This window comes from Vitis vinifera, chromosome 4 (genome assembly GCF_030704535.1).
Source record: "Vitis vinifera cultivar Pinot Noir 40024 chromosome 4, ASM3070453v1".
Classification (NCBI taxonomy): domain Eukaryota; kingdom Viridiplantae; phylum Streptophyta; class Magnoliopsida; order Vitales; family Vitaceae; genus Vitis; species Vitis vinifera.
Window position 1 is genome coordinate 25,141,695 of NC_081808.1, and position 25,863 is coordinate 25,167,557.

Here is a 25,863-nt window from a genome sequence, read left to right on the forward strand (position 1 = left end):
GCCTCAGATACGGGACGAGGTTGAGGCCTATGTGAGGACTTGTCTTGTGTGCCAACAAGACAAGGTGGAACAGCGACAACCTAGAGGCCTGTTAGAGCCACTACCGGTAGCAGAACGCCCATGGGACAGCGTCACCATGGACTTCATCATCGGGCTACCTAAGTCAGAGGACAGCGGCTCTATCATAGTGGTGGTGGACAGGTTCTCTAAGTATGCAACCTTCATAGCAGCCCCGACTGACTGCACGGCGGAAGAGACGGCGAGGCTATTCCTAAAGCACGTAGTCAAGTATTGGGGGTTGCCTAAGTTCATCATCAGTGATCGCGACCCACGCTTCACTGGGAAGTTTTGGACGGAGCTCTTCAAGCTTATGGGTTCGGAGCTTCACTTCTCCACCAGCTTTCACCCACAGACAGATGGGCAGACTGAAAGGGTGAACGCCTTGCTGGAGCTATACTTGAGGCACTTTGTGAGTGCCAACCAGAGGGATTGGGCTAAGTTGCTAGATATAGCCCAGTTCTCATACAACTTGCAAAAGAGTGAGGCGACCAACAAGAGCCCGTTCGAGTTAGCCACAGGGCAGCAACCCTTAACTCCTCACACGCTAACGATAGGCTACACGGGGAGAAGTCCAGCGGCTTTCAAGTTCGCGAAGGGGTGGCATGAGCAAGCTGACATAGCCCGCTCATACTTAGACAAGGCCGCTAAGAAAATGAAGAAGTGGGCTGACAAGAAGCGACGACACATAGAGTACAAGGTCGGAGACATGGTGCTTGTCAAGCTCCTTCCTCAACAATTCAAGTCCCTAAGGCCGGTGCATAAGGGCCTTGTGAGGAAGTATGAAGGACCCTTCCCCATACTTGGGAAGGTTGGCAAGGTGTCCTATAAAGTCGAGCTGCCCCCGAGGTTGAAGATCCATCCTGTCTTCCACGCAAGCTACTTAAAGCCCTATCACGGAGACAAGGACGATCCAAGCCGAGGGTTGTCTAAGAGGGCACCTACAGCGGTTGTGACCTCCTATGACAAGGAGGTAGAACACGTCCTCGCAGACCGGGTCATCAGGAGACGAGGGGTACCTCCTGCTACGGAATACTTAGTGAAATGGAAAGGACTACCAGAAAGTGAGGCTAGCTGGGAGCCAGCAGAGGCACTATGGCAGTTCCAGGAACAGATCGAGCGGTTCCGGGCAGAAGGCGCGACGAGGACGTCTGCGGCATAGGTGGGGGAGAGTGTCACAAGTTGATCCAAATGAGCCTCCCCATGGCCTTATATAGGGCCAGGAAGCTTCTGGAGACTCCTAGAATGGGAAGAGTGTGGAAGGTTCTAGAGAAGTCTGGAGGAGTCCACACAATTCTACACTATGGTGGAAGGCACAAGAGGAGTCCGGGGCTTTCTAGAGAAGTCTAGAAGACTCTTGTATATACTTGTATATAGGCTTGTAACTAGAATGATGTAGGACATTCTAGAATAGTCTTGAGATGTAAGGAACCCTCCAAGGTTCCAGAGAGTTCCATTGGTGCCTATAAATAGGTGAGGGCCTCATTTGGCCAAGGCACCAAGCAAGTGAGCATCCAAGCACTTGTAAAGGCTTCTTTGAGTAATAGAAAGCTTCCATTCTTTAAGGAGTTGCCTACCAAGCTTCTTAAGCTTTTGAGTCGCGAGTGTCTTAGCCGGGTGAGCTAAGTATTGGGAGCAAGGCTGACTTAGCAAGATCAAGCGTCTTGGCTTGTCTAAGTGCCGCACGAGCTTAGTGAACGACTAAGTCCGTGACACTAGTCTCTCATAGGTATTACTTTTCCCTATGGCCTCGGAAACCAGTAGCAGCGTTACGGGAACCATGTTTGGCCAGGAACTCGTGAGCAATGGTGGTGCAGAAGGTTCATCATTCCTCATCACTCGGCACAAGTTAACTGGCCACAATTACCATCAATGGGCGAAGGCAGTTCTGATGTTTATCACAGGCAGAGGTAAGGATGAATACCTTTTCAGCACTACTGAATCCCCTAAGAAGGATGATAAAAGATTCAAGGTTTGGAACATCGAAAACAATCTGGTTATGTCTTGGCTGATCAATGCAATGGACACAGAAATAGGTCAAAACTTTTTGTTTTATGATACTGCACATGAAATCTGGATGGCAGCAAAGGAAACATACTCTGATAGTGACAATACTGCTGATCTATTTGACATCAAGGGAGCCCTACATGATCTAAGGCAAGGTGAGATGACTGTGACTCACTACTATAACACTCTTAGTCGTTTTTGGCAACAATTGGATGTGTTTGAGACCATGGATTGGGAGTGCCCAGGAGATGCTAGTCGATACAAAAGGATTATTGAAAAAGAAAGGGTCTTTAAGTTCCTGTTGGGATTAGACAAATCCCTAGATGAAGTAAGAGGGAGAATCCTTGGAACCAAGCCTCTCCCTACTATTCGAGAAGCTTTCTCAGAGGTTAGAAGAGAAGAAAGCAGGAAGAAGCTGATGATGGGAACAAGGCCATTCTCCAATGTTCAGGAAGGATCAGCACTCATCTCCCAAGGCTCCACAAACATTCAAGAAGGAACTGCCCTTGTTTCCCGAGGCTATGATGCAAGGCAGAAGAAAGGAAGACCATGGTGTGATCATTGCCGCAGACTAGGTCACACCAAAGAAACATGTTGGAAAATACACGGGAAGCCCACTGACTGGAAGTCAAACAAGGAGAAGGAGGCACGAGCATTTGTGGCAGATCCTGAAGGGAAAGAAAAAAGTACCAATGATTCTGCTCTCTTTAGCAAAGAACAAGTGGATTGGCTGCAAAAGATGTTTAGCCAAGGATCATCCACTAACCCCGTTATCTCAACCGGATCCACTGCTCAGAGAGGTAACTTCCTAATTTCTTTACACACAAAAACTGAAGATTCATCAGGTTGGATCATCGATTTGGGTGCCTCCGACCACATGACAGGTGATATATCAGTACTCCATGATTGTAGCCCCTGCCATGAGAATTACAAAGTAAGAATTGCTGATGGCTCTCTTTCCACCGTGACTGGTATTGGAAGAGTGATTATTTCCGAGACCCTAACTCTTAATCAAGTTCTTTTGGTTCCCAAGCTCTCATGCAATTTACTATCAATCAGCAAGCTTACCCGAGACCTAAATTGTGTGGCTAAATTCTCTTCCTCTCATTGTTTGTTTCAGGATTTGGCTTCAGGGATGATGATTGGCAATGCTAAGGAAAGCAAAGGACTCTACTGGTTTAGGGCAGCTGGAAAACAAGACTCTCAAGCACATCATGTATCTTTCTCTGATCCTAGGTTAAACCTGTCTTTAGATTCAAATAAAGAAAGTACCATCATGTTACTGCATTATCACCTAGGACACCCAAATTTTATGTACTTATCAAAGATGTTTCCAGCACTATTTAAAAACAAAAATCCCAAACTTTTCCAATGTGAGATTTGCCAATTTTCTAGGCATTGTCGTAACTCTTATCCATCCCAAAATTACAAACCATCAAAACCTTTTTCCATTATTCATAGCGACATTTGGGGACCCTCTCGTGTTCACAATATCTCTGGGGCTAGATGGTTTGTTAGCTTTGTTGATGACCATACTCGAGTTACGTGGGTATTTCTCATGAAGGAAAAATCAGAGGTAGGTTCTATCTTCAAATTCTTTCATTCCATGATTCAAACACAATTTCAAGCTAAGATCCAAGTGTTTAGAACAGACAATACCAGGGAGTACTTCAATGTTATACTCGGAAATTATCTTCTAGAAAATGGGATTATTCACCAAAGTTCCTGCATTGATACCCCACAATAGAATGGGATAGCCGAGAGAAAAAATCGACACCTTCTAGAGGTAGCCCGATCTATTAGGTTTACCACTCATGTCCCAAAACAATTCTGGGGAGAGGCTGTTTTAAATGCTACATACCTAATAAATAGGATGCCTTCTAGAGTCTTGAAATTTGATACTCCATGCCAAACCCTTTCCAAAAACTTTCCTCTAAATCGGATTATAACTGATATACCTCTCAAGGTCTTTGGATGTTCTGCATATGTTCATCTCCCTCCTCATCAACGAAGTAAACATGATCCCAAGTCTGTCAAGTGTATCTTTATCGGTTATTCCTCTTATCAAAAGGGGTATAAGTGCTATTGTCCTTCCACTCGGAAAACCTATAACACTATGGATGTGACCTTTCTTGAGAATGTACCTTTTTACACCAAAACTCATATTCAGGGGGAGAATCCAGTCAATCAGCAAGCAGAATATCAGTTTTGGGATGTGCCCGTGCCTGACTTTGGGGTGCCAGAACCTAATTTTTCCAGTGAACCATCTATGGCACCGGATGGACCACCATCAGAGTCACATCAGATTCAAGGAGACAAGGAGTCCATTGGCAAAGAACTTCAAGTTTACTCAAGGCGTCAGAAGAACCCTAAACCGGTGGACCTACATCCTGAGCTTCCTCCTGTGCCTTGTCAAACTGATGACCCGAAATCAAATCCCACCGGAGTCATTCAAGGTAATATTGATTCTCCTGTTATTACTGATGACATTGACTCTATGGATGATCTCAATAGGCCCGTGGCCCATAGAAAGGGAGTAAGATCTTGTACTCAGCATCCCATCTCAAAATTTGTGTCCTATGAGAAGCTATCTCCTAATCTTCGAGCTCTCATCACAAATCTGGAGAGTATTGCTCTCCTAAACTGCATACAAGAGGCCTTACAGCATCCTGAGTGGAGAAAGGCAGTGAATGAAGAAATACAAGCACTGCAGAAGAATGACACTTGGAAGATTATGAAATTACCACAAGGAAAACGCCCTGTGGGTTGTAAGTGGGTCTTCAATGTCAAATACAAGGCAGATGGGAGGATAGACCGATACAAGGCAAGGTTGGTGGCCAAAGGATTTACACAAACCTATGGGATTGATTTTCAAGAAACTTTTGCACCAGTTGCAAAGTTAAATACGATCCGAGTCTTGCTATCCTTGGCAGCCAACCTTGATTGGAATTTGCATCAACTAGACGTCAAAAACGCATTTCTCAATGGCGATCTTGAAGAAGAAGTCTACATGGAGATTCCTTCAGGCCTAAAACTCTCCAGTAGCAATGACCTAGTCTGCAAACTTCAGAAATCACTCTATGGGCTTAAGCAATCCCCAAGAGCTTGGTTTGAGAGGTTTACTAAGGTGATTAAAGGAGAGGAATTTTCACAAGGGCAATCTGATCACACTCTTTTCATTAAGAGATCGCCTGGTGGTAAGATTACAGTTCTTATAGTCTATGTTGATGATATAATTGTTACCGGGAATGATGAAGAGGAAATTTCCCGACTTAAAACAGTTCTAAGTAAAGAATTTGAGATTAAAGATCTAGGAACTTTGAGGTATTTTCTTGGCATGGAGGTAGCAAGGTCAAGCAAGGGTATCTTTGTATCACAACGAAAGTATACTCTTGACTTGTTGAAGGAAACAGGAATGCTTGGATGCAAACCCTCTAATACTCCTATGGATCCATTCAACAAGATAGGCTCAAAAGAAGATATGGTTGCTGTTGACAAGGGAAGATATCAAAGACTAGTTGGAAGGTTAATCTACTTATCACACACAAGACCTGACATCAGCTTTGCAGTGAGTATGGTTAGTCAATTTATGAACAATCCCACCGAAGAACATCAAGAAGCCGTATATAGGATACTACGCTACTTAAAGATGACTCCAGGTAAAGGATTATTCTTCAAAAGAGTGGCAAGCCGTGATGTGGAGATCTTCTCAGATGCAGACTGGGCTGGTTCCTTAACAGATAGAAGGTCTACTTCAGGTTATTGTACCTATGTCTGGGGCAATCTAGTTACTTGGAGGAGTAAGAAGCAATCGGTTGTGGCACGCAGCAATGCAGAAGTGGAAGTTCGTGCCATGGCCCATGGAATTTGTGAAGGGATATGGTTAAAAAGGCTGCTTGAAGAACTCCAGCTCGCTCCTCACGGACCTATGAAGTTGATGTGTGACAATCAAGCAGCAATCAGCATCGCAAAAAATCCAGTCCATCATGATCGAACCAAACATGTTGAGATTGATCGTCACTTCATCAAAGAGAAGATAGAGCAAAAGATCATAGAAGTGGACTACATCCCTACACGGCAACAGATTGCAGATATAATGACAAAGGTTGTTCCTAGAACCCAATTTGACATACTTCTCTCCAAGCTGGGAATGATTAATATTCATTGCCCAGCTTGAGGGGGAGTGTGGAATTCCGGATTTATGGATGATTGTAGGATGAAATTAGAAGATATTACAGGCTGTAATTAGAGATTTGCTAGCTATAAATAGTTGTAGATTATTTTCTATAGATAGGAGATAGTTTCCTCTCTTGTGGGATTTGACAGAGCTTTTTAAGGAATTACTAGGCTGTTGGTAATCTCCTATTTCCCTATAAATGTATTTTCTGCAGTGTAAATAATATAGAAGAAAATTCTCACAATTATCTTCACTAATTATTTCCGGTTTATCCGTGAATCCATTTTGGGAAATCTTTCAGTGACCGTGTTTCATTCCGGTCACCCTTCCCATCTCCTAAAGCTTTCCGATCAATCGTATCGCCGTCAGAAAACCCTAACCACCGGTGACTTTTCCGGCGAACTTTCCCGGCGAAGTCCTTTTTCGACACCGACCATACCATCAGGTGCACAAGGAGGAGATCTTCAAGTTTTCTCAAAGCACCGAAGGGAGAATCTCAGCCACGCGCCGACCACACGCGTTTCTTCTCTGGCGGCCTGAATCTCACGCGTCGGCGAGTGAGGGCGCGTGGAGCACTTTCCGGCCACACGCTTCCACCTCCAGCTTTGCCTGACGCCATCTAGCCACCCTTCATCTTTACTTGTGTCATCCGAGCCCTGAAAGTGTATTTTTTTTGGGTTTTTTGTCTCCGCCGGCCCTCTAAACAGCCTTTCCGACGACCTCCGGTGACTTCCTCTCCACCCCGAGCCCTGCATGTGTCTTAGGAAGTGTTCTTCTACCCCTCCAGTAGTGCCACATTTGTTTTTCTTTACTATTTGGTCTCTCACAGCCACGGATCCTCGGTTTTTCTTCTTTCAGCCGCAATTTGAAGCCGTATTAGGGCTCTCTTCGATTCAAACATATTTCGTTCTCCAGATAAGTAGATATGGCTACTAAAAGTTCCACTTTTTCCTCTATCATATCTGGATCTCCTATGATTACTTCGGAGAAATTGGTTAGCAGTGAAAATTATTTGTCCTAGTCTACCTCTGTGGAGCTTTGGTTTATGGGTTAAGGTTATGAGGATCACCTTGTTCTGCAGGAGGCGGATATCCTTGAGGTTGACAGAGTACAATGGAGGAAGATAAATGCACAGTTATGTAGTGTGTTATGGCAATCAGTTGATCCTAAGATTCTGCTTCATCTTCGGGCCTACAAAACATGCTTTAAATTTTGGAATCAGGCGAAAGGGCTATACACGAATGATATCCAACGTCTTTATAAGGTGGCTTCTTCTATTGTCAATGTCAGACAACAAGACATGGATTTATCTACTTATATTGGCCAGATTGCCTCTCTTAAAGAGGAATTCTTGACCGTGATGCCTCTTACTACTAATGTTGGGGATCAACAAATACAGATTGACAAGTTCTTCATGGTTCTTACACTTATTGGCCTCCGTCCAGATCTCGAGACCGTCCGCGATCAGATTCTTGGCAGTTCCTCCGTTCCATCCTTGGATGATGTGTTTGCTCACCTCCTCCGTATCTCCTCCACTCAGACTTTGCCATCTGATAACACTTCAGATTCTTCTGTGTTAGTTTCTCAAACTAACTCTTGAGGAGGACGCAGTGGTAACCGAGGTAGAGGCCAACGTCCTCATTGCACCTATTGCAATAAGCTTGGCCACACTCGTGATCAGTGTTATCAGTTACATGGGCGGCCTCCCCGCACTGCCCACGTGGCCCAATCATCTGATCCTCGGTCGCCTCAGCCTCCTAGTTCCTCCACATCTCAGGGTATTTCCCTCACTGACAGTAAGTATGATGACTATCTCCGCTATCAGGCCACCAAGTCAGCTTCTGTTGCTTCTGTTGCTCAGACTGGTAGTGCTTCTGCTTATCTTACCCACACATCTTCTCTTGGACCTTGGATTCTAGATTCTGACGCTTGTGATCACATATCTGGTAATAAGGATCTTTTCTCTTCTATTACTACTACCTCTGCCTTACCTACTGTTAATTTAGCTAATGGTTCCCAAACTATGGCTAAAGGTTTTGGTTTCGCTCATCCTCTCCCTTCTCTACCTCTCCATTCTGTCCTTTATGCCCCTGAGTGTCCTTTTAATCTTATTTCCATCAGCTAAATAATTCGCACTCTTAACTGTTCTATCACTTTCTCTAATAAATTTGTGACCTTGCAAGACCGGAGTACAGGGAAGACGATTGGCATAGGACGTGAGTCTCAAGGCCTCTATCACCTCACCTCGCCTTCAACTCCTGCACTTTGCATTTCCACTGATGTTTCCCTCCTCATCCACAATCGCCTGGGCCATCCTAGTCTATCCAAGTTCCAGAAAATGGTCCCTAGTTTTTCATCTTTGTCGTCGCTTGCGTGTGAGTCCTGTCAACTTGGGAAACATACTCGTGTCTCGTTCCCAAAGCGTTTGAATAATCGAGCAAAGTCTCCTTTTGAACTTGTCCACACTGATGTTTGGGGTCCTTGTCAGACCGCGTCTACTTTAGGATTTCAGTATTTTGTCACTTTCATTAATGACTATTCTCGATGTACTTGGTTATTTTTAATGAAAAATCGAGTTGAGTTATTCTCTATTTTCCATAAATTTTATGCTGAAATCCAAACCCAGTTCAATATTTCTATTCGTGTGTTGCGCAGTGACAATGCCAGGGAATATTTTTCTGCACCATTTACTTCATTTACGTCCCAACATGGGATCATTCATCAGTCTTCTTGTGCTCATACTCCTCAACAAAATGGGATAGCTGAACGTAAGAATCGACATCTTGTTGAGACAACTCGTACTCTCCTTCTCCATAGTCATGTTCCTTTTTGTTTTTGGGGGGACGCCGTTCTTACAGCATGTTATTTGATTAATCGTATGCCCTCATCGTATTACACGATCAGATTCCTCATTCCCTTCTTTTCCCTGACCAACCACTTTATTTCCTTCCTCCTCGTGTTTTTGGTTGTACTTGCTTTGTTCATATTCTCACTCCTAAACAAGACAAACTTTTTGCCAGAGCCACAAAATGCATTTTCTTGGGATATTCCAGACTTCAAAAGGGTTATCGTTATTATTCCTCTGAGACTCATCGCTACTTTCTCTCCGCTGATGTCACTTTCTTTGAGGACTCACCGTTCTTCTCCACCTCTGAGTCTCTTCTTGTTTCTGAAGTCTTACCCCTTCCCATTATCTCCCCACCTGATGCAGTGCCTTCTCGCCCACTTCAGGTTTATCATCGCCGTCATCGTGTCGTTGTTCCTGCTTCTTTGGTTGAGGTACCTACTGACTCACTTCTTATCCCTTCGGCTTCTCCTGCCCCGGCTCTGCCTCCTACTGCTGACATACCCATTGCTATTCGGAAAGGTAATCGATCTACTCGTAATCCTCATCCCATTTACAATTTTTTGAGTTACCATCGATTATCTTCACCCTATTCTGCATTTGTTTCTACTATATCTTCTGTTTTTCTTCCCAAGAGCACCCCTGAGGCTCTTTTCCATTCAGACTGGCGATAGGCAATGGTAGATGAAATGGTTGCTTTACACTCCAATGACACTTAGGATCTTGTTGTTTTACCCTCTGGTAAATTTACAGTTGGTTGTCGTTGGGTCTACATAATTAAGGTTAGCCCTGATGGTCAGGTTGATGGTCTTAAGGCCCGCTTAGTTGCTAAAGGTTATACTTAGGTTTATGGTTCTGATTATGGTGACACTTTCTCTCCTGTTGCCAAGATAGCTTATGTTCGTCTATTGCTCTCCATGGCTGCTATGCGTTCTTGGCCTCTTTATCAGTTAGATATTAAAAATGTTTTCCTTCATGGGGATCTTGCTGAAGAAGTTTATATGGAGCAACCACCTGGTTTTGTTGCTCAAGGGGAGTCTGGTTTAGTGTGTAAGTTACGCCGTTCTCTATATGGCTTGAAACAATCTCCTCGAGCATGGTTTAGCCGTTTTAGTTCTATTGTTCAGGAGTTTGGCATGTTCCGCAGTACAGCAGGCCATTCCGTTTTCTATCATCATAACTCTTCGGGGCAGTGTATTTATCTGGTAGTTTATGTGGATGAAATCGTTATTACAAGCAGTGATCAGAATGGTATTCAGAAACTAAAGCAACACCTTTTCATCCACTTTCAGACTAAAGACTTGGGGAAACTCAAGTATTTCTTAGGGATTGAGATAGCTCAATCCAGTTCCGGTGTGGTTCTTTCCCAAAGGAAGTATGCTTTAGACATCTTAGAAGAAACCGGTATGTTAGACTGTAAACCGGTAGACACTCCTATGGATCCAAATGTCAAACTTATACCAGGACAGGGGGAGCCTTTAGGAGATCCTGGGAGATATATGCAACTTGTAGGTAAACTGAACTACCTCACCATTAGTCGTCTAGACGTTTCTTTTCCTGTAAGTGTTGTTAGTCAATTCCTACAATCACCATGTGATAGCCATTGGGATGTTGTAATCCGCATTCTTCGATATATCAAAAGCACACCAGGCCAAGGTGTGTTGTACGAGAACAGAGGTCATACTCAGGTTGTTGGTTACACAGATGCAGATTGGGCTGGCTCACCCATAGATAGACGTTCCACTTTCGGGTATTGTGTTTTTATTGGAGGTAACCTAATATCCCGGAAGAGTAAGAAACAAGATGTAGTGGCCAGATCTAGTGCTGAAACTGAGTATCGAGCTATGGCTTTGGCAACATGTGAACTCATATGGCTGAAACATCTTCTTCGGGAGTTGAGATTTGGAAAGGATGAACAGATGAAGCTCATCTGTAACAACCAAGCCGCTTTGCATATTGCATCCAATCCAGTCTTCCATGAAAGGACCAAACACATTGAAGTTGACTGTCACTTCATTAGAGAGAAGATCGCATCAGGATGTGTGGCGACTAGTTTTGTCAATTCAAATGATCAACTAGCAAATATTTTTATTAAATCTCTCAGAGGTCCTAGAATTAAATACATTTGTAACAAGCTTGGTGCATATAACATATATGCTCCAGCTTGAGGGGGAGTGTTAGATAGTGTATAGTTATTTAGGCTATTTACTTTTCCTTTTCCTTTTCTTTCCTTATTGTATTGTGGGTCCCACTAACATGTATATATATACCCAAGTCCAATGTGTATTTTTTACAGTTTTTCAATAACAATAATTAGGGACTCTCCCTTTTCTCTCTTTTCACATCATCCTTTCCTAAGCACATTTCAAGTGATGACCAGTTCAGGCTAGGAGTAACTTTGATGGGATGGGCCTTCAGTCCTGGCCTCAAGAATAGAGATTACAAGCCAAAATTCTTGTTATGTTTCTAATAGTTATTTGGATATGTTACTTAGTACTTAGCTTCAGTTCGTTTAGTAATAGATAATCTACAAGTTATTGGTTTAGGAAGTGTCTAGCTTGATCATTTGAGAATTGTTAGTGGCTCTAAGATACTATTTCCACCGCTCTGTATCTCTGTATCGGACTTTACATTGGTAGTTCATTTTTGAGGTTATTTCTAAGTTTGCTTGCCTGTTGGGCTAATCCAGGCAGGGGGTGTGACACATCTACATTGAAAGTCTTGCAACGGCAAAGGGAAACTGAAAATAACATGTGTTGAGGTAGTGAAAAAGAGATACGTTTAATATAGTTGACTTTACATGGTAGGGGACAAGGCTTTGTTGTGTTGAGTTGAGTTTAATATATCTCAATTTTAATGGTGTGATATATCATGTAATGTTAATATTAAAACCTTGACCTCTTCCTTGGAGGTTAAAATCTTGGTCCTCCTCCCTGAACTGCTGAAATCTGCTACCACTGCGAGATACTGAGAGAAAATAGCATAGATACACCATTGGAGGTTGAGAACTAAAACCTTGCTTGCACATTCTCAAATATTTCATAGTAAGATCCTAATATTCTAAATCTTAATCCACTAGTAACAAATAAAAATTTCATTATTGATGAAAATGGGAAAGCATTTAAATCATTAAGCAGGATATTATATCAGCAACTAAATTGCAGGAAGATTTAAACTAAATAATTCATCAAGAGAAATCAAATACCACAAATTGACCAGAACCAAAAACTGTAGCTTACTTGATGAGTTGAAAGGAAGAATATATCTGGGTCATCATAGAATGCATCATTTGTTCCATTCCCATGATGAACGTCAAAATCAATGATAAACACACGCTTTAATCCATGTACACGTTGGGCATAACGAGCTGCAATGGCCACATTTCCAAAAACACAAAAGCCCATAGGACCTTTTGGAATTGCATGATGACCTGGAGGTCTTATCAAAGCAAAACCCATTGGTGGGTCCTGGCTGCTCTTTGATGCTGCTACCTGAGATATGACAAGATTTTGGCAGATAGTTTACAGACAAGAACACCAGCATCGAATAATAAAACAATGAAAATAAATTGATTGAATTTCTAAGGAACACAAATGTACAGGATGCCATATTTAGGAAAGACCAAAATTAAAATAATTTTAACAGGTGAAGAAAAAGAATAATCATTAAGTCACTAACGTGCTAGGTTGAGGCATCACCACTGAATCAACTAAGGTGATTCCTGCTCCAGCTGCAAGTAGTGATTCTTGGAAAGTCTGCATCACCAATATCATCATGAAAACAAAAGGAATATATGCACATATTGCATGCATACTGAATTGCTAAGACTGAAATTAGCAGAGTTTCCCTATATAAGGGAAAAATACAGCAGACAATAATTGAGAAATAAATATGTACACCCACTGCTAAATAAACCACAAACCCCCTTTTTTTTGGCTTGATTTTCCAACATAGAGAGAGAGAGTAGAGAGAGAGAGAAAACCATCTCAGATCATATGAAAAAATCATAATTTTAAGGAGTCTGAATAGAAGCTATAGATAAGTGAATCCTGAATAGCTATTTTCCAGCACGAAGATAAAGATGATTTATATCAGGATAGCAGGATCAAATATGTAGTTGGAGACATCAATCACCATCCATGGAAGTATGTATAATTCAAGCACAAATTATAAAGATAACAAGTCATAATATTGCTCTACTTTGGCATGCATCAACAAGAAAAAAAGAACTGTTTTGAAAAATCCAACAATACACCGTCCTTTCTGCACCCTTACTACTTTTTGTGTTCTTTCTTTCTCATATAAGTTTTGAACAGTAAAAAATAACATTATCTGCATAAAGTACAAGACCTTTTCTAGGAAAAAGCAATGAAAACTCACTATATTCTCAATCCAACAAATTTCACTTTACTTGTTTTAGCAGTGAATTAATTTGTTTCATGCAATGATCAGTCAGTAATTAATTTGATTTTCTTATATCATAAACAGTAAACCATGGCATATATGATACTCTTTTAGTAAAAATAAAGATCTAGAAACATTAGAAATGATATTGCATATATCCATAAGCTCAAGAAAGAAAAAGACAAGCATCTAAAGCATTATACTTACAGTTGCAGTAGCATATGTTGGTCCAGAGCCATCAATGTAAATAATTCCTTTCTGTGAAGCCTGATCCATACTCTATGAAACAACAAAAAGGAAAAGGAAAAAAAAAAAGAAAAAAAGAAAAAATTTAAGGAATGGATCTCTTAAGATAAGATCAAAGCATAAAAGCTTAATATTATAAGAAGCAAATATGTATATACAAGCTATGTCTGATAACAAATTAGGTTGAAGCAATGCAATCCAGGCCATATGGATATCTAAGATTCAAATCCCAGAGTAATCATGAAGAAAGAAAATAAAAAGTGTTCAGCTGACAGCCAGAGATTTCCCTCCAAATATATCAAATTATCAAGAAAAAGGGATACTCCCAGAAAAAATACCATCTATGCCAATGCCTTAAACACCCAACAACTAATCGCATCTGTAATATTCTTATTATCATCCATTGCATACCAAATGTGAAAAGAAAGAAAGATAATATGTAAGCTGTGTCCACATAGAGATCAATACTGGAATCAAAATTTGTGAGAACTGTTGGTTCAAGTGGCTAAGAGTGTCTTCAATCAAACAAAGATATTTGTGGCAATACCTCCAATCTACTTTACTACTACAACATAGGAGGAAACTGTGTTTCTTGAGACAACACAGCCAAATCCTTTCTTTCATGCAGGAGAATTTTTCTAACTAACACAATCAAGGGAAACAAGGAATAGAAAGAATATTGATGAAATATCTCTAATATTTTTTATTTTTGGTGCTCACTGGCACAAATAAGGGGATACATCTCTTTTGCCAAAATATGGCTGATATTTCCAACATTTCCATAATTTCTCTCTTGAAAGCCTTTTCTACGGAGAAATTAATAAAATGTCCTTGCAACAAAATTTCCATAATTTCTATCTTTGGTGCTAGAAAATTTGAATTGCATGACATTTTTCTTCCTACGCTATATGCAGAACCACTTATCATCACTTTTATTGCATTTTAGTGGTCAAAATTTTTATTTTTTTATCAAGTATACAACACATATAATCATCAGCACAAAATGTTTTCAACCTATAAATCACATACCTGTCAGTTGTCATGTATGTATCCTTTCATAAACATGTTGAGTCCTTTGTTGTTTACACTGATAAGTCCTAAAGAACGTATATACATTAAGGTGGGTTCTCGTTTTGGTGGTCTTAAGTTTGAAGATCAATTTGGCCCATTTTTTGTCTTACCAATTGCTTGGGGTTATCTTTGGGTGCTTCCTTCAAGTCTGCTTCAGTGTAGGTCTCAGTAAGGGAAAATTCAAAAGCAAGGTGGCCTCTTGGAAAAGATCTAAAGGGAGAAGACTTGCTGAAGATTACTTTCTCTAACTCCCTAATCAATCTTTTGTCAGTTTTTGCAATGCCTAGGAAGTTGAGATGCAGATTGGAACAGATTAGAAGAAATTTTCTCTGGGGACTACGTTAATCAGGTGGTAAGATCCATCTGGTGAGATGGCAACTATTTGCTCATAAAAGGGTCCAAGAGGATTGAATATAAGAAGTCTTGGGCCCAAAACAAGGCTTTGCTGGAAGGTGGCTTTAGAGACTTGCAATTAAGGATGATAGTTCTTGGAGAAAACTGTTTACAGGACGTATGGGAAAGAGAGGGGTTATGGTGTTCAGAGTAGAGAAGTTTGTAAGTGGAAAGATGTGTAAAAGATTGTTTCTCAATATTTATAAATCAGTTGTTCATAAAGAGGCTTGGTGTCAAAGTATTGGGTAGGGAGTTGCTAGAATCCTTGATTCAGAAGAAACCTTTTAGACCCACACTTGGCTTTAATGGGATCTTTATTACTGTTAGTAGGTACTCCATCTGTTGCTAGTGGTATGTGGACAAATTGGTTTGAAAGGCCTCCAAGAAAGACACAGTTAGGTAATGATAAATCATAGACTTCAAGTGATTTCTCTACCCTTCCAACTAAAGCTATTTGGATTTCCAAGGCACCATCTAAGGTTGGTTTCTCTATTTGGGAGGTTGCCTGGAGGAATTCCTTGCGGTTGATCAACTTACAAGGAAAGGATGAAACATGCTTAATCAGTGTTGCCTAGGCAAACACGATGCTGAGTTTGCTAATCACATTCTTATAAAATGTGAGTGGAACTCTGATTTTTGGTCTCTGGTTTTTCCTTGTTTGGAGTATCTTGGGTCTTGCCCAATCCATTAATGTTTTGCTAAAGAGGCATAGCATGTTTATCATTTTCATTAGCAAGGCATGGGAGGTTGATCCCTTCGTGTCTCTGTTTTGGTCTTTTTGTAAAGAATGCAACCATAGAAACCCTGAGGGTGTCGACTGGTTGATTTTGGTTGTAAAGAGTTAGTTTCTAAAATCCAAGTTCTTGTGATCAAATGGGCAATGTAAAGTTTTGTCTTATTGATTTTGTTGATAGATTCAAAGTGGGTTAGCTTGGAAGGTATACAGCATGCAATTTCTTTGACTTTCATGCAACTAGTATAATCATGTGTGCTAGAATGCATCCTTTCTTCCCCCTCTTCTTTTTGTAAGGTGCTTGATTAATATATCTGCTAATAATTTGTCTATCAAAATATTGTTGCTAGTTTCCATCATTTCTTTCAAAAAATTTCCAAAAATTGATATTATGTGGATATTGCCAAATAGATAGTTGATATTTCCATCAATATCAATTCTTTTTATCTTTGCTTACTACAAACCCAATACAAGGAAAATAAAAGGAAACTAGGATAGGCAAATATGAGGCTACCTTCTCAAGACCTGATACATAGGCCTTTGTGTGAACACTTGCTATATCTTCCACTGAAGCAGGACTGAAACTATGAAGTTCAAGGATCTCTGAGCCACGGAACTGAAATTTACAATGCATTATTATTAAATAACAAGGTACATGGAAATGTTTCATCTTAACACATATATATGCCTTCATGTTGGATTCAAAGCACATGAAAGCAGCAAAAAAATTATTCATTCAATCCACCCATAGATCATAGTATTTAAAAATCATATGTTTAAGCGCTGGTTGAGATGTTTCAATCACCAAGGATCTTCCTCCTCTATTCTATTCTTTCGTATGCAAAGTTGTGTGGACAACCAACATCCTTGAGCAAAGACAAGGAAAGAGAGGAGAGAGGGTGACTACTCTCAAGGCTTTCTTTTTCAAGTGTCTTTCATAAAGAACAATCGTGTTTTATATGGACCTTAGGTTGAGGTATAAAGACCAAACTATCCTTAATGACCTAGTCTTAACCATAACCCTCATGGTACACCCAAGACCACATGGTGCACCCCGATTTCCCAATTACTCAATTAATTAACAACATAATTAAATAGCTCAAGTGGGGAACACTATCACTCATAAAATAGTTAGCTCCCATAGAATAATTTAAAAAAAATCTATAATTAATTTTCACTCCTTTTAAGAAGATTAATTGTACTCTAGTATTTTATGAAAATTATAACAAAAAAATTACCAATAAATGCTTTGTCCATGACCCACTATACTATTACATGATGTTCCCCATGAAAAGATATTTATAATTTGAAATTTGATATCCACAATTTGAATTACATCTTTATTCCTTAAGTTATGAATCCACTTTATATTTATGATCAATTGATACATCTATATCCCTTAGGATAAATATCAAATTCTAACTTAATAGAATTACCATGGTCATTGATTAAACTTAATAATTAACCTCAGAATTACTCAAGAGGATATAATTGTCTCAAATACCAAGACATCGTGGTGTTTATATTAAAGACCCATTTCCCTACATGTTAAATTAAATAGTCACCCAAGTCAACAACGATATGTGATCATTTTAGGATCTCACTCATAGATGAACTCAAAGCAATTACTAATTTAATACTAGCTCAATGATCTCTCAAGATTAAGAATACATACTGTGAAATCAAGATTTGGTTAATCTCAGTTTTAATGATAACAAAATAAGGTTTAAAACTAATGATTATATTTCAAGTGTGATTAGGCAAGACGATTTCCAAAGTGGCAATCACAAAGACAAATCAAGCCAAGGAGAAATCATGAAGAAGAAGACCACCTCAAAGAGAAGTGTTTTTCAAGACCCAAGTTTCACAAAGATCTCTTTGTAAGGTTGTTGGTGCACTAGGATTTTCATGCATTACATTTTTTACTTATACACCAAAATCATCCTAGAGTTATTTTGTTTTAAATATTTCAAAATTGGATGATTTCATGTTTTCAACTAAAACCTTGTGTCAAATGTTTTTCAAACTTGTTTAAAAGGTTTTAAGTTGAAAAAGTTGGTTGTTGAGCCAAAAACGGCTCAACCAGTTGAACCGAATGAGGAATCGGTCGACCCCCAATTCAACCGGTCAAGGGTGTGAACAATAACCGGTCGACCCCCAACTCAACCGGTTGAAGGGTGCAAAAAACCTTCTCTCTCTTCTAGAATGGTTGTTCAACCGGATGAGGAACCGGTCGACCCACACCTCAACCGTTGGTCCAGTCGAGGTCCAACGATCACCTGTCATGCATTAAATGCTAATGGCTAATCAACCGATCGAACCCCCAACTACTAGTTTGGCTTTTTTCCTCTATAAAAAGGCTTCAAATCTTCATTGTTTTAGAGCTCAACCTTCCCAAACCTTTCTTGAATATATTTGAGCCTTGGAAGAGTATTTTTGAGTGCATCATAGTTCTAAAACTTACATATCTTTAGTACACCATTCAATCCTAGTTTTCTTGTATCATTTGAGCTTAAAGTTTTTGTACTAAGATTTTGTGAGATCAATTATTTGTATATTTTTTAGAGGAAGATTCTCAAGTGTGGATAACTTGAGAGGTTGTTCAAGAGTGGGGTATCTCTTGAGGATTGTAAAGGGTGCTTAAAGCCAAAAGTCCAAGAAGGTGGATTGGAACCATAATCCAATTGTATTGTTTGAAGGCTTGGTTTGGAAGCCTTGAATTAGTGGAACCTCAAGCTTGGGATTGAAGCTAGAGAAGAGTGGATGTAGGCCGGGTTGCGCCAAACCACTATAAAATCTTGTGTTTGCATTCTCTCTTCCCTATTTTTTTACTTTATATGCAATTGTATTTATATTGTTTTATTATATACTTGCATATATTTGTCTCTTACATTCACATAGTTTAAATTTGAAAAACGAGACCATCACCCTATTCACCCCCCCTTTGATATTTTTCCTTAAAAAACTAGAAAAACTAAATATTATTATATAAGATAATATGGTTATAAATAAAAATATTAAATCAGGTTCAGGTTAGGCTCAGGTTGTTCAAACCTTGGCCGAGCCCAACCCAAATTGAGTTCAGGTTCAAAAACCTTAGCCCAAGCCCAAACCGAGTATTAAAAATGATTGCCCAAGGCTACCCAAATTTCAGGTTAGGATTGGATTAGATTAAGCCAACCTGTCCAAATTGCACTCCTTACTTTCAAGATTGCAACTAGATCACTAAAACTAAATTAAAAAAATCCAACTTTGAACCCTTGTAAGTGGCACTTATCCTTTCACTCACTAGAGACAAGTTTCATCAAGCCAAAAGTGAGCTTATCCAGCAGCCCAATGTTGTAATTTGGTGGGAATAAAATCACTATTCCTTATTCTACTTTCTTTCTTGAGTTCTAGTTGGATTGGTTAGTATTTCTTTATTCTTCTATGATGAGTCAAGTCAATAGTCTATAATATGGTAGAAGAAGTTTTTTAGGAGAATGAAAATAACCAAATTTTCAGAAGTTTTTTGAGATATTAAGGATTGTATAGTACAACCCCAAGTCCAATGTTTGCAACTCCTGGAACCCTAACAAAATTTTGCTAGCAGTTTTCTCTCACTTCTGCCCAATTCTTTCTATTTCTTTAAGTTCTGAATCTACCACCCATTCTTTAGGCTATCTTTGCCAATTACCATTTAAAACCCCAAATAGCTATTGTTGTTGCCAAGACAACCTGAAACCACTGCTGTCCAGCCCTATTAACGGCCTAACTATAGGAAACAAGCCCTCTTGCTTAAACCCGATTCAAATTTATCCGAATTTTCCAGCACTACTTGAAATTTTCTTCTAGCCAGCTGTTCACTACTCTTGCTTGCTGCTTCCCTTACAATCCAAGGTGGGGTAAAGGTGGGGTGAGGGGTTCCTGAGAACCTTTAAAACTTGGTATCTATGCTTCACATTTTCAAATGCTTATTTATTTACAACATTTGCTAGTACACTCTTCTACCAAATCATTGCTCTTACTGAGAATAAATGTTATCTTTCAACAAAAAACAAATGTAAATATAAAAATGGCAGAAGGGATGTCAGAGAACCCTTCTTTAAAGGGATTATATGTGAATGAGAGACTGACTCAAAGATTTTGTTTCTCAGCAATTGATGTGATAACACTATATTAAAAGCATTTAATGGCTAATTGGTAACTAACCTTTCAAACATGAAAAAGGAAAAGAATAAATAAACGGTGCAAGCATGAAAATTACATAGAACAAGACATGTTCAAATCAACATAGGAAGTCAGTAAAGATGATAATGTCAAATGTTAAATACCATTGGTGACAGTTCCATCTTTTCCAGAGCACTCACAATTGCAGGAACCCTAAAATTAGATTCCGGATGTGACTCCTGTTAGCCATAAAAATGCCAAACATCAATGAAAAGCATATGTCTAAGTATTATGAATTTAAAATATAATAGAAATGCCGCAAGAAAAAGAAAAAGACATTTCCCATGAAACAATGTCAAAGAATAACCAAATAAAGAACCAAAGTCACGAACCCAGGTTTTGGAACAATGAAATGGTTAATTTCATGGCTTTCAAGAGAACCATAAAAATTAACAATTGAATCTGATGATATATTTTCAAATATTTCTTTTCAAGTTATTTCATGTCTTTTGTTAGTTCAATATACATTTTCAGCCCATATCTTAACAGCTTAAGCTTTTAGAAAAGTTGGTAACTTAACATGATATCAAAACTATGGTTAAGTAGAGATCTCAAGTTTGAGTCTCTCCTACGCTTAAATAAGCAAAAACTGTAGACTGTTGAGACATAGCATTCACCACATGATAGTGGATGTAACAATACTCTAAATCTGGCAAAGAACAGGCCAGATCTTTCAATTTTACAAAACTGTGATGTAGATGTCCATGGTCGCATATCATTTAGAAGGGTGATATTTTGCCTAATTTCATATTTAAAAAATATATATATAAAAATAAAATAAATTGCATATGATAGTGTTTTCTACTTCAAAATTACAAAATCATGCCTTTAATATTTCCTTACATTGTGCAGGAGAAGAGAAAAATGCTGCAGAAAAACAACTGGTGAGTGAATTCAAAGATGAGAAATCAAATCACAGTCACATGTATTCTTTAGTGTGAAATGTACAAAACTTTTACAAGCTTTCATTAAAAATTCCAGAAAAAAAAAAAAAAAAAAAAAACCCATTTAAAACAAAGGGAACCTTGTCAGTGCTATCATAAAAAGAAAACACTTTAGAAACAACAAACCTAAGAGATAACTTGAATTTCCAAAATATTAATTCCATCATTCATCCAAATTATGTAGTATAGTAATACTTAATATCCACTCAGCCAAAAAATAAAAAGAAAAAGAAAAGAAGAGAGAGAAAGAGAAAGAGAGAGAGAGTGAGAGAGAGAGTGAGAGAGAGAGAGAGAGAGAGAGAGAGAGAGAGAACTAACTGGTATCCCTAACCTACTAAATGTAGACATAGCAAACTACTGCAAGGCCTGGTACTAAAGAATCCTGAAATATAAATAAAACCAAGAATAGCAGTACCATTGACTGAGATCTTTACCTTTCAGACAAGCAAGAAGAAAAAAAATCAGCATTCTCTCATTTGTCAAGTTTGTCACCATAAATGTGTTTATCATGCACACTAAGTAACTCATATTTTGGATCCCTCCATGGATTCATTATTTATGAACTTTGAAGCCCTAAAATAACTTGTGTTTGGATGGGCATGGTACACTAATTCAGCATGAACATTTTAGCATAAGCTCAGTATCCTCTCAAGGTTAAAAGTCTATACAATATAGTAACTTGGTGAGTGTATGATTACCCAATAGCCAATGTCATGACTCACCATATGTCCTGTCCAATTTATAATCATACACACTAGTGCACTCGCCATGGAAAACCCATCCCAATGACCAAAACTAATCATCTCTCCAATTAGAGGTAGTGCACTACAACCTCAAATGGATTACTTAATTCCATGAACTAGCTATGAACAAATCATCAATATTGTAAGGAACCTATGACTTTGATCTTCTACATGACGCCTAATGCACCCAAATTATGTACAATGCAAGAGATGTCAAGCTTGAATGTTCAACATAATGAATAAATATAGGATAGTAAAAAGAAGAGTCAGAGTCAAAATCATAATATAAATATTAATGAATTCCATTTTATTGTTACGTCATGTCATGCTTTGAATGACTCTATCCCAACAATCTACATAATTAAAAGGAGCCCACTAAATATTGAGTGTCAAGAATTTCTTTCCTTTTCCCATTTAAGATACCACATTCACCTCTTATGCAAACACAACATCTCATTATGTCCCACGGGATTGCAAGATTGCTCAAACAAACAAACACCCCTTGTAGAACCAAACAAATAGGTCTCACACTAGAGTTAGGGATCAAGTCTAATCCCATTCTATAGCAAATTTCTTCCTCCCATGTAAACATTTTATGCTTTAGGTATCATGATCCTCACGGCTTTAAAACGTATCTATATGTCATGGTTATGAGAAAACCACTATGTATATATTGTTAGGAACTTCTTCCCTTATTTGAAGTAGGATATCACATTAGCCCACAAACACCCCTAATGGGGTCAAATAGACAAGTCACACACTTGGATCGAGGATTTACTCTGATACCATTTTGTAATGGTTCGCTCCCTCCTATGTAAATATTATCCGCTTTAAACCCATTGGGCCCTCAAGGTTTTAAAATGCGTGTACACGATTAAGAAGAACTGATTACATATATAGTACTAAGAACTTCTTCCCCTATTTGATGTAAGATATCAACAAAGAGTTAACCCCATGATGTTGAGTTCATATGACTAAAATTTCAAGTCAAGGTAATATCAACTTGCCTAGTAAATAGACTATTTGTTAGAGGTTCAATACAAACCACCAATTAGCTAGACTTGACCTTACACAGGCCAAACTTGGTAACCTAAACAAGTGGATGCAAAGGGGACTTCTGTCAGTTTTTGCTTCCTAGTGATGTTAGTATTGTAGGATTGAGCCTTTGGTCAAAGCATATTGACTAACCCACCATGTAATAACTCTCCACTGTTGGTTTTTCACACCTTATCGAGCTACTAGCATGATTATTTTATATGATACCAAAACTGAAGCATATAAGCAATTGTAACAGTAAAAAAATGCAGAAAACATAATAATTTGAGTCAATAAGTTTCATACACACACAAAATTAAAGAAGAGAAATTACTGAAAAATATATTAACTAGCATTTCAAGACCACTGTAGTAACAACTACTTGTGAAAGTCAACAACTCAGCCATATACCTGGTTATGGCCCATGGCAGGAGCTACACAATAAATCACCCGTGCATCGCTTAGCTCACTAGTTGAAGGTACAAGGGAACAAGAAACAAAAGGCCCTCTGCTTTTGGAGAAGTATCTCCTTCCTGATTTCAAATGCTTCCGGAAATATCCATCCCCAGAAAATTTGGTGTCTGAACCAAATCTTCCATGATTCTTCAACTTGCACACATTATGCTGCACCAATAACACTAAACTGCCTGCACAAGCAGAATTGAGACCTTTGTTGTTGAAAAATAAATATCAGCTAGCATCAATTTTCACTATGAATTGAACCCAAAACCCTAGAACGTATAACTGAGACAATACAAGTTTCAAAGATACACCTATAAAGATCGTAATGAGGCAAAACCAGGCAATGTGAGATCCTACTCAAGCATATTTAGTGGGTCATAACTAATGAGAAATGCTTCACTGCATCAATTGTATCTAACAGACGTTATGCAGCATGGCTGAGAAATAATTAAGCTCTCAGGGTATATTGTGATTTCTAATCTGCATTACAAACACATGTATCAAAGTTGGAAACTCACACAACAGGCTAAAGTCTTGGAAATACATCCCCAGTTGAAAAAAAACCAAAATTCCATCCTCTTCTGCATCCCAATCAAATCAATTAACGGTGAAAATTGAATCATTCCTTCTGGGTTTTGGTTTAGACTTGCAAAAAAATACAAGATTTATTAAAAAATAAAAAATAAAAATTGGAACACCCACTCTGTTTTTAACTCAAATATTTGAGCATCTATTGAAATTTGATGATGTTTTTCATCACAACTTGGAATAAGAGTTTAATTCTTCAGCCTGTTCACTAGAAAAAAGAACTTTGAAGCTACCCACAGAAACCTGGGGTAGAAATGGAACTAGAAGAGATGCTTATCTCTCCCAAAATTTTTCATTTCTCTTTCCTTTTGGGTGTGATTTTGAAAGAGATAAAAAGATTGAATTGAATTTAGAATAAATCAAGCGACTAACAGAGACATATGGCATGAAATGATCATCTGGAAAGAGGTGCACAGACCTGTGAAGGACGGAAGAGTTTTTTGGAGCAGCAGCATTGTGTGCCACACAAAGATTTGGCATTGCTCAGTACTCCAATTTTGGTTATACTCTTCATTGTATGATAGTGATTTTTAATTTCTTTGAATATATCCTTTTCATTGTCCATCTTAATTTTTTTTACTTTCTATTCTTTTATTAATTGGGGATATTAAAGATACCCAACTTTTATCCCTCTGCGCTCCATTTGAAAAGGAGCAGATTAGAATATCGCTTGACTAAATTGGTGATCTTACTAGCAAATTCGGACGACGGCCCACGAGATATAAATGTTACAAAATTAATATCAAAACGTTTCTAAATTGAGTGTGTTTAGTAGTGGTTTAGAAAACATTTCATGTCTTTTTAACACTTCAATGATAAACTTTTTCAAATATTAAAAATATTAGAAGGGTTTCCTAAAATCATTGTTAAACGGGCTTGTTATATGATGAAATTGTAGAATATGTAATATTCCTAATACTCAAACTATTTTTGTAGTTTGATTGCATGTGTTTTTTTAAAAGCATTTGTTCGAAAAGTAATCAATTTTTTACATAAATGTCCTTAACTGTTTCAAATATTTACACATAAGTTTTAAAGAAATTAAAAGGATTATTTTTACCAAAAAAGAATGAGGGCATTTTTGTCAAAAGGGATTAGATTTTCAAAATTAGTTTTTCAATAGCTCTTTTTATCAAATAACCCTAAAAGTATTCATATCCCTAAAAATACCTAATTAAAAAATTAAGGTAAAAAAATAAAAAGTGTTTGATAGTATTTTGAAAAATATTTATGAAAAATTAAAAACACTATTTTTAGAGAAATACTTAGAAGGCATTTTTTTTATAAAAAAAAAACATTTTTAGAATTTTCAAATATTTTTTTAAACACTTTTAAAAATCATTTTTTCATATTCTAGTTTTCACAAAAGCATTATAGAAGAAAATGTTTTCGATAAAAGTACCTCAACTAAAGGCATTATCAAACGGGTTATTTTGTAATTAATGTCAGATCATCTATACATCAAACCAAATATTTTTATTAAAATATTTTAAAAACTATATTTTTAAAAACTATTTTCATTTTTATTATTAAAATAATTTTATACATTTGATAAATTATTTTTATTTTACAAAAAAAAATCAAGAAAAATTGGTAAATTTTATTAGATTCAAAAAATTTTATTATTTAATTTTTTTTATCTTTTCTCTTATAACTTTTAGTTTATTCCAAATATGTATACAATGAAAAATTTTCACTTATCATCTCAAGCGAATTAATGATCCTCCATACGAAAGGTTCAATTAATTTAAAAATTATGCCACCCAAATGAAGAAAAATCATACTTATTATTCTAATATAATTTAATAACTCTCAAATGAAGAAATATCATACCGGCTACTTTAATATTATTCAATAGTTTTAGGTTTAACCATCTAAAATTATTTATTGAAATAATAAAAGTACTTTTGTTTTATTTAAATTATTTCATATTAAATAAACTATATAAT

General features: G+C 37.9%; 1 protein-coding gene across 2 annotated transcripts in view; it reads right to left on the reverse strand.

Moving 5' to 3' along the window:
- LOC100244854 (histone deacetylase-like) overlaps positions 1-24,459 on the reverse strand; it is a 36,323-nt gene extending 11,864 nt beyond the window's left edge. The window contains exons 1-7 of one of the 2 annotated variants that reach the window (XM_002267480.4): positions 24,333-24,459; positions 23,276-23,511; positions 20,247-20,321; positions 16,448-16,549; positions 13,698-13,769; positions 12,785-12,841; positions 12,326-12,577 (exon numbers count right to left, since the gene is read on the reverse strand). In XM_002267480.4, coding sequence (XP_002267516.1) covers positions 12,326-12,577; positions 12,785-12,841; positions 13,698-13,769; positions 16,448-16,549; positions 20,247-20,321; positions 23,276-23,511; positions 24,333-24,369 — 831 coding nt within the window. In that variant the 5' untranslated portion in view covers positions 24,370-24,459. Of the gene's footprint in view, positions 1-12,325; positions 12,578-12,784; positions 12,842-13,697; positions 13,770-16,447; positions 16,550-20,246; positions 20,322-23,275; positions 23,512-23,844; positions 24,257-24,332 lie in introns of those variants that run through there. The other variant, XM_019219555.2, reaches the window with a different exon arrangement.
- Between the last annotated feature and the right edge of the window lie 1,404 nt (positions 24,460-25,863).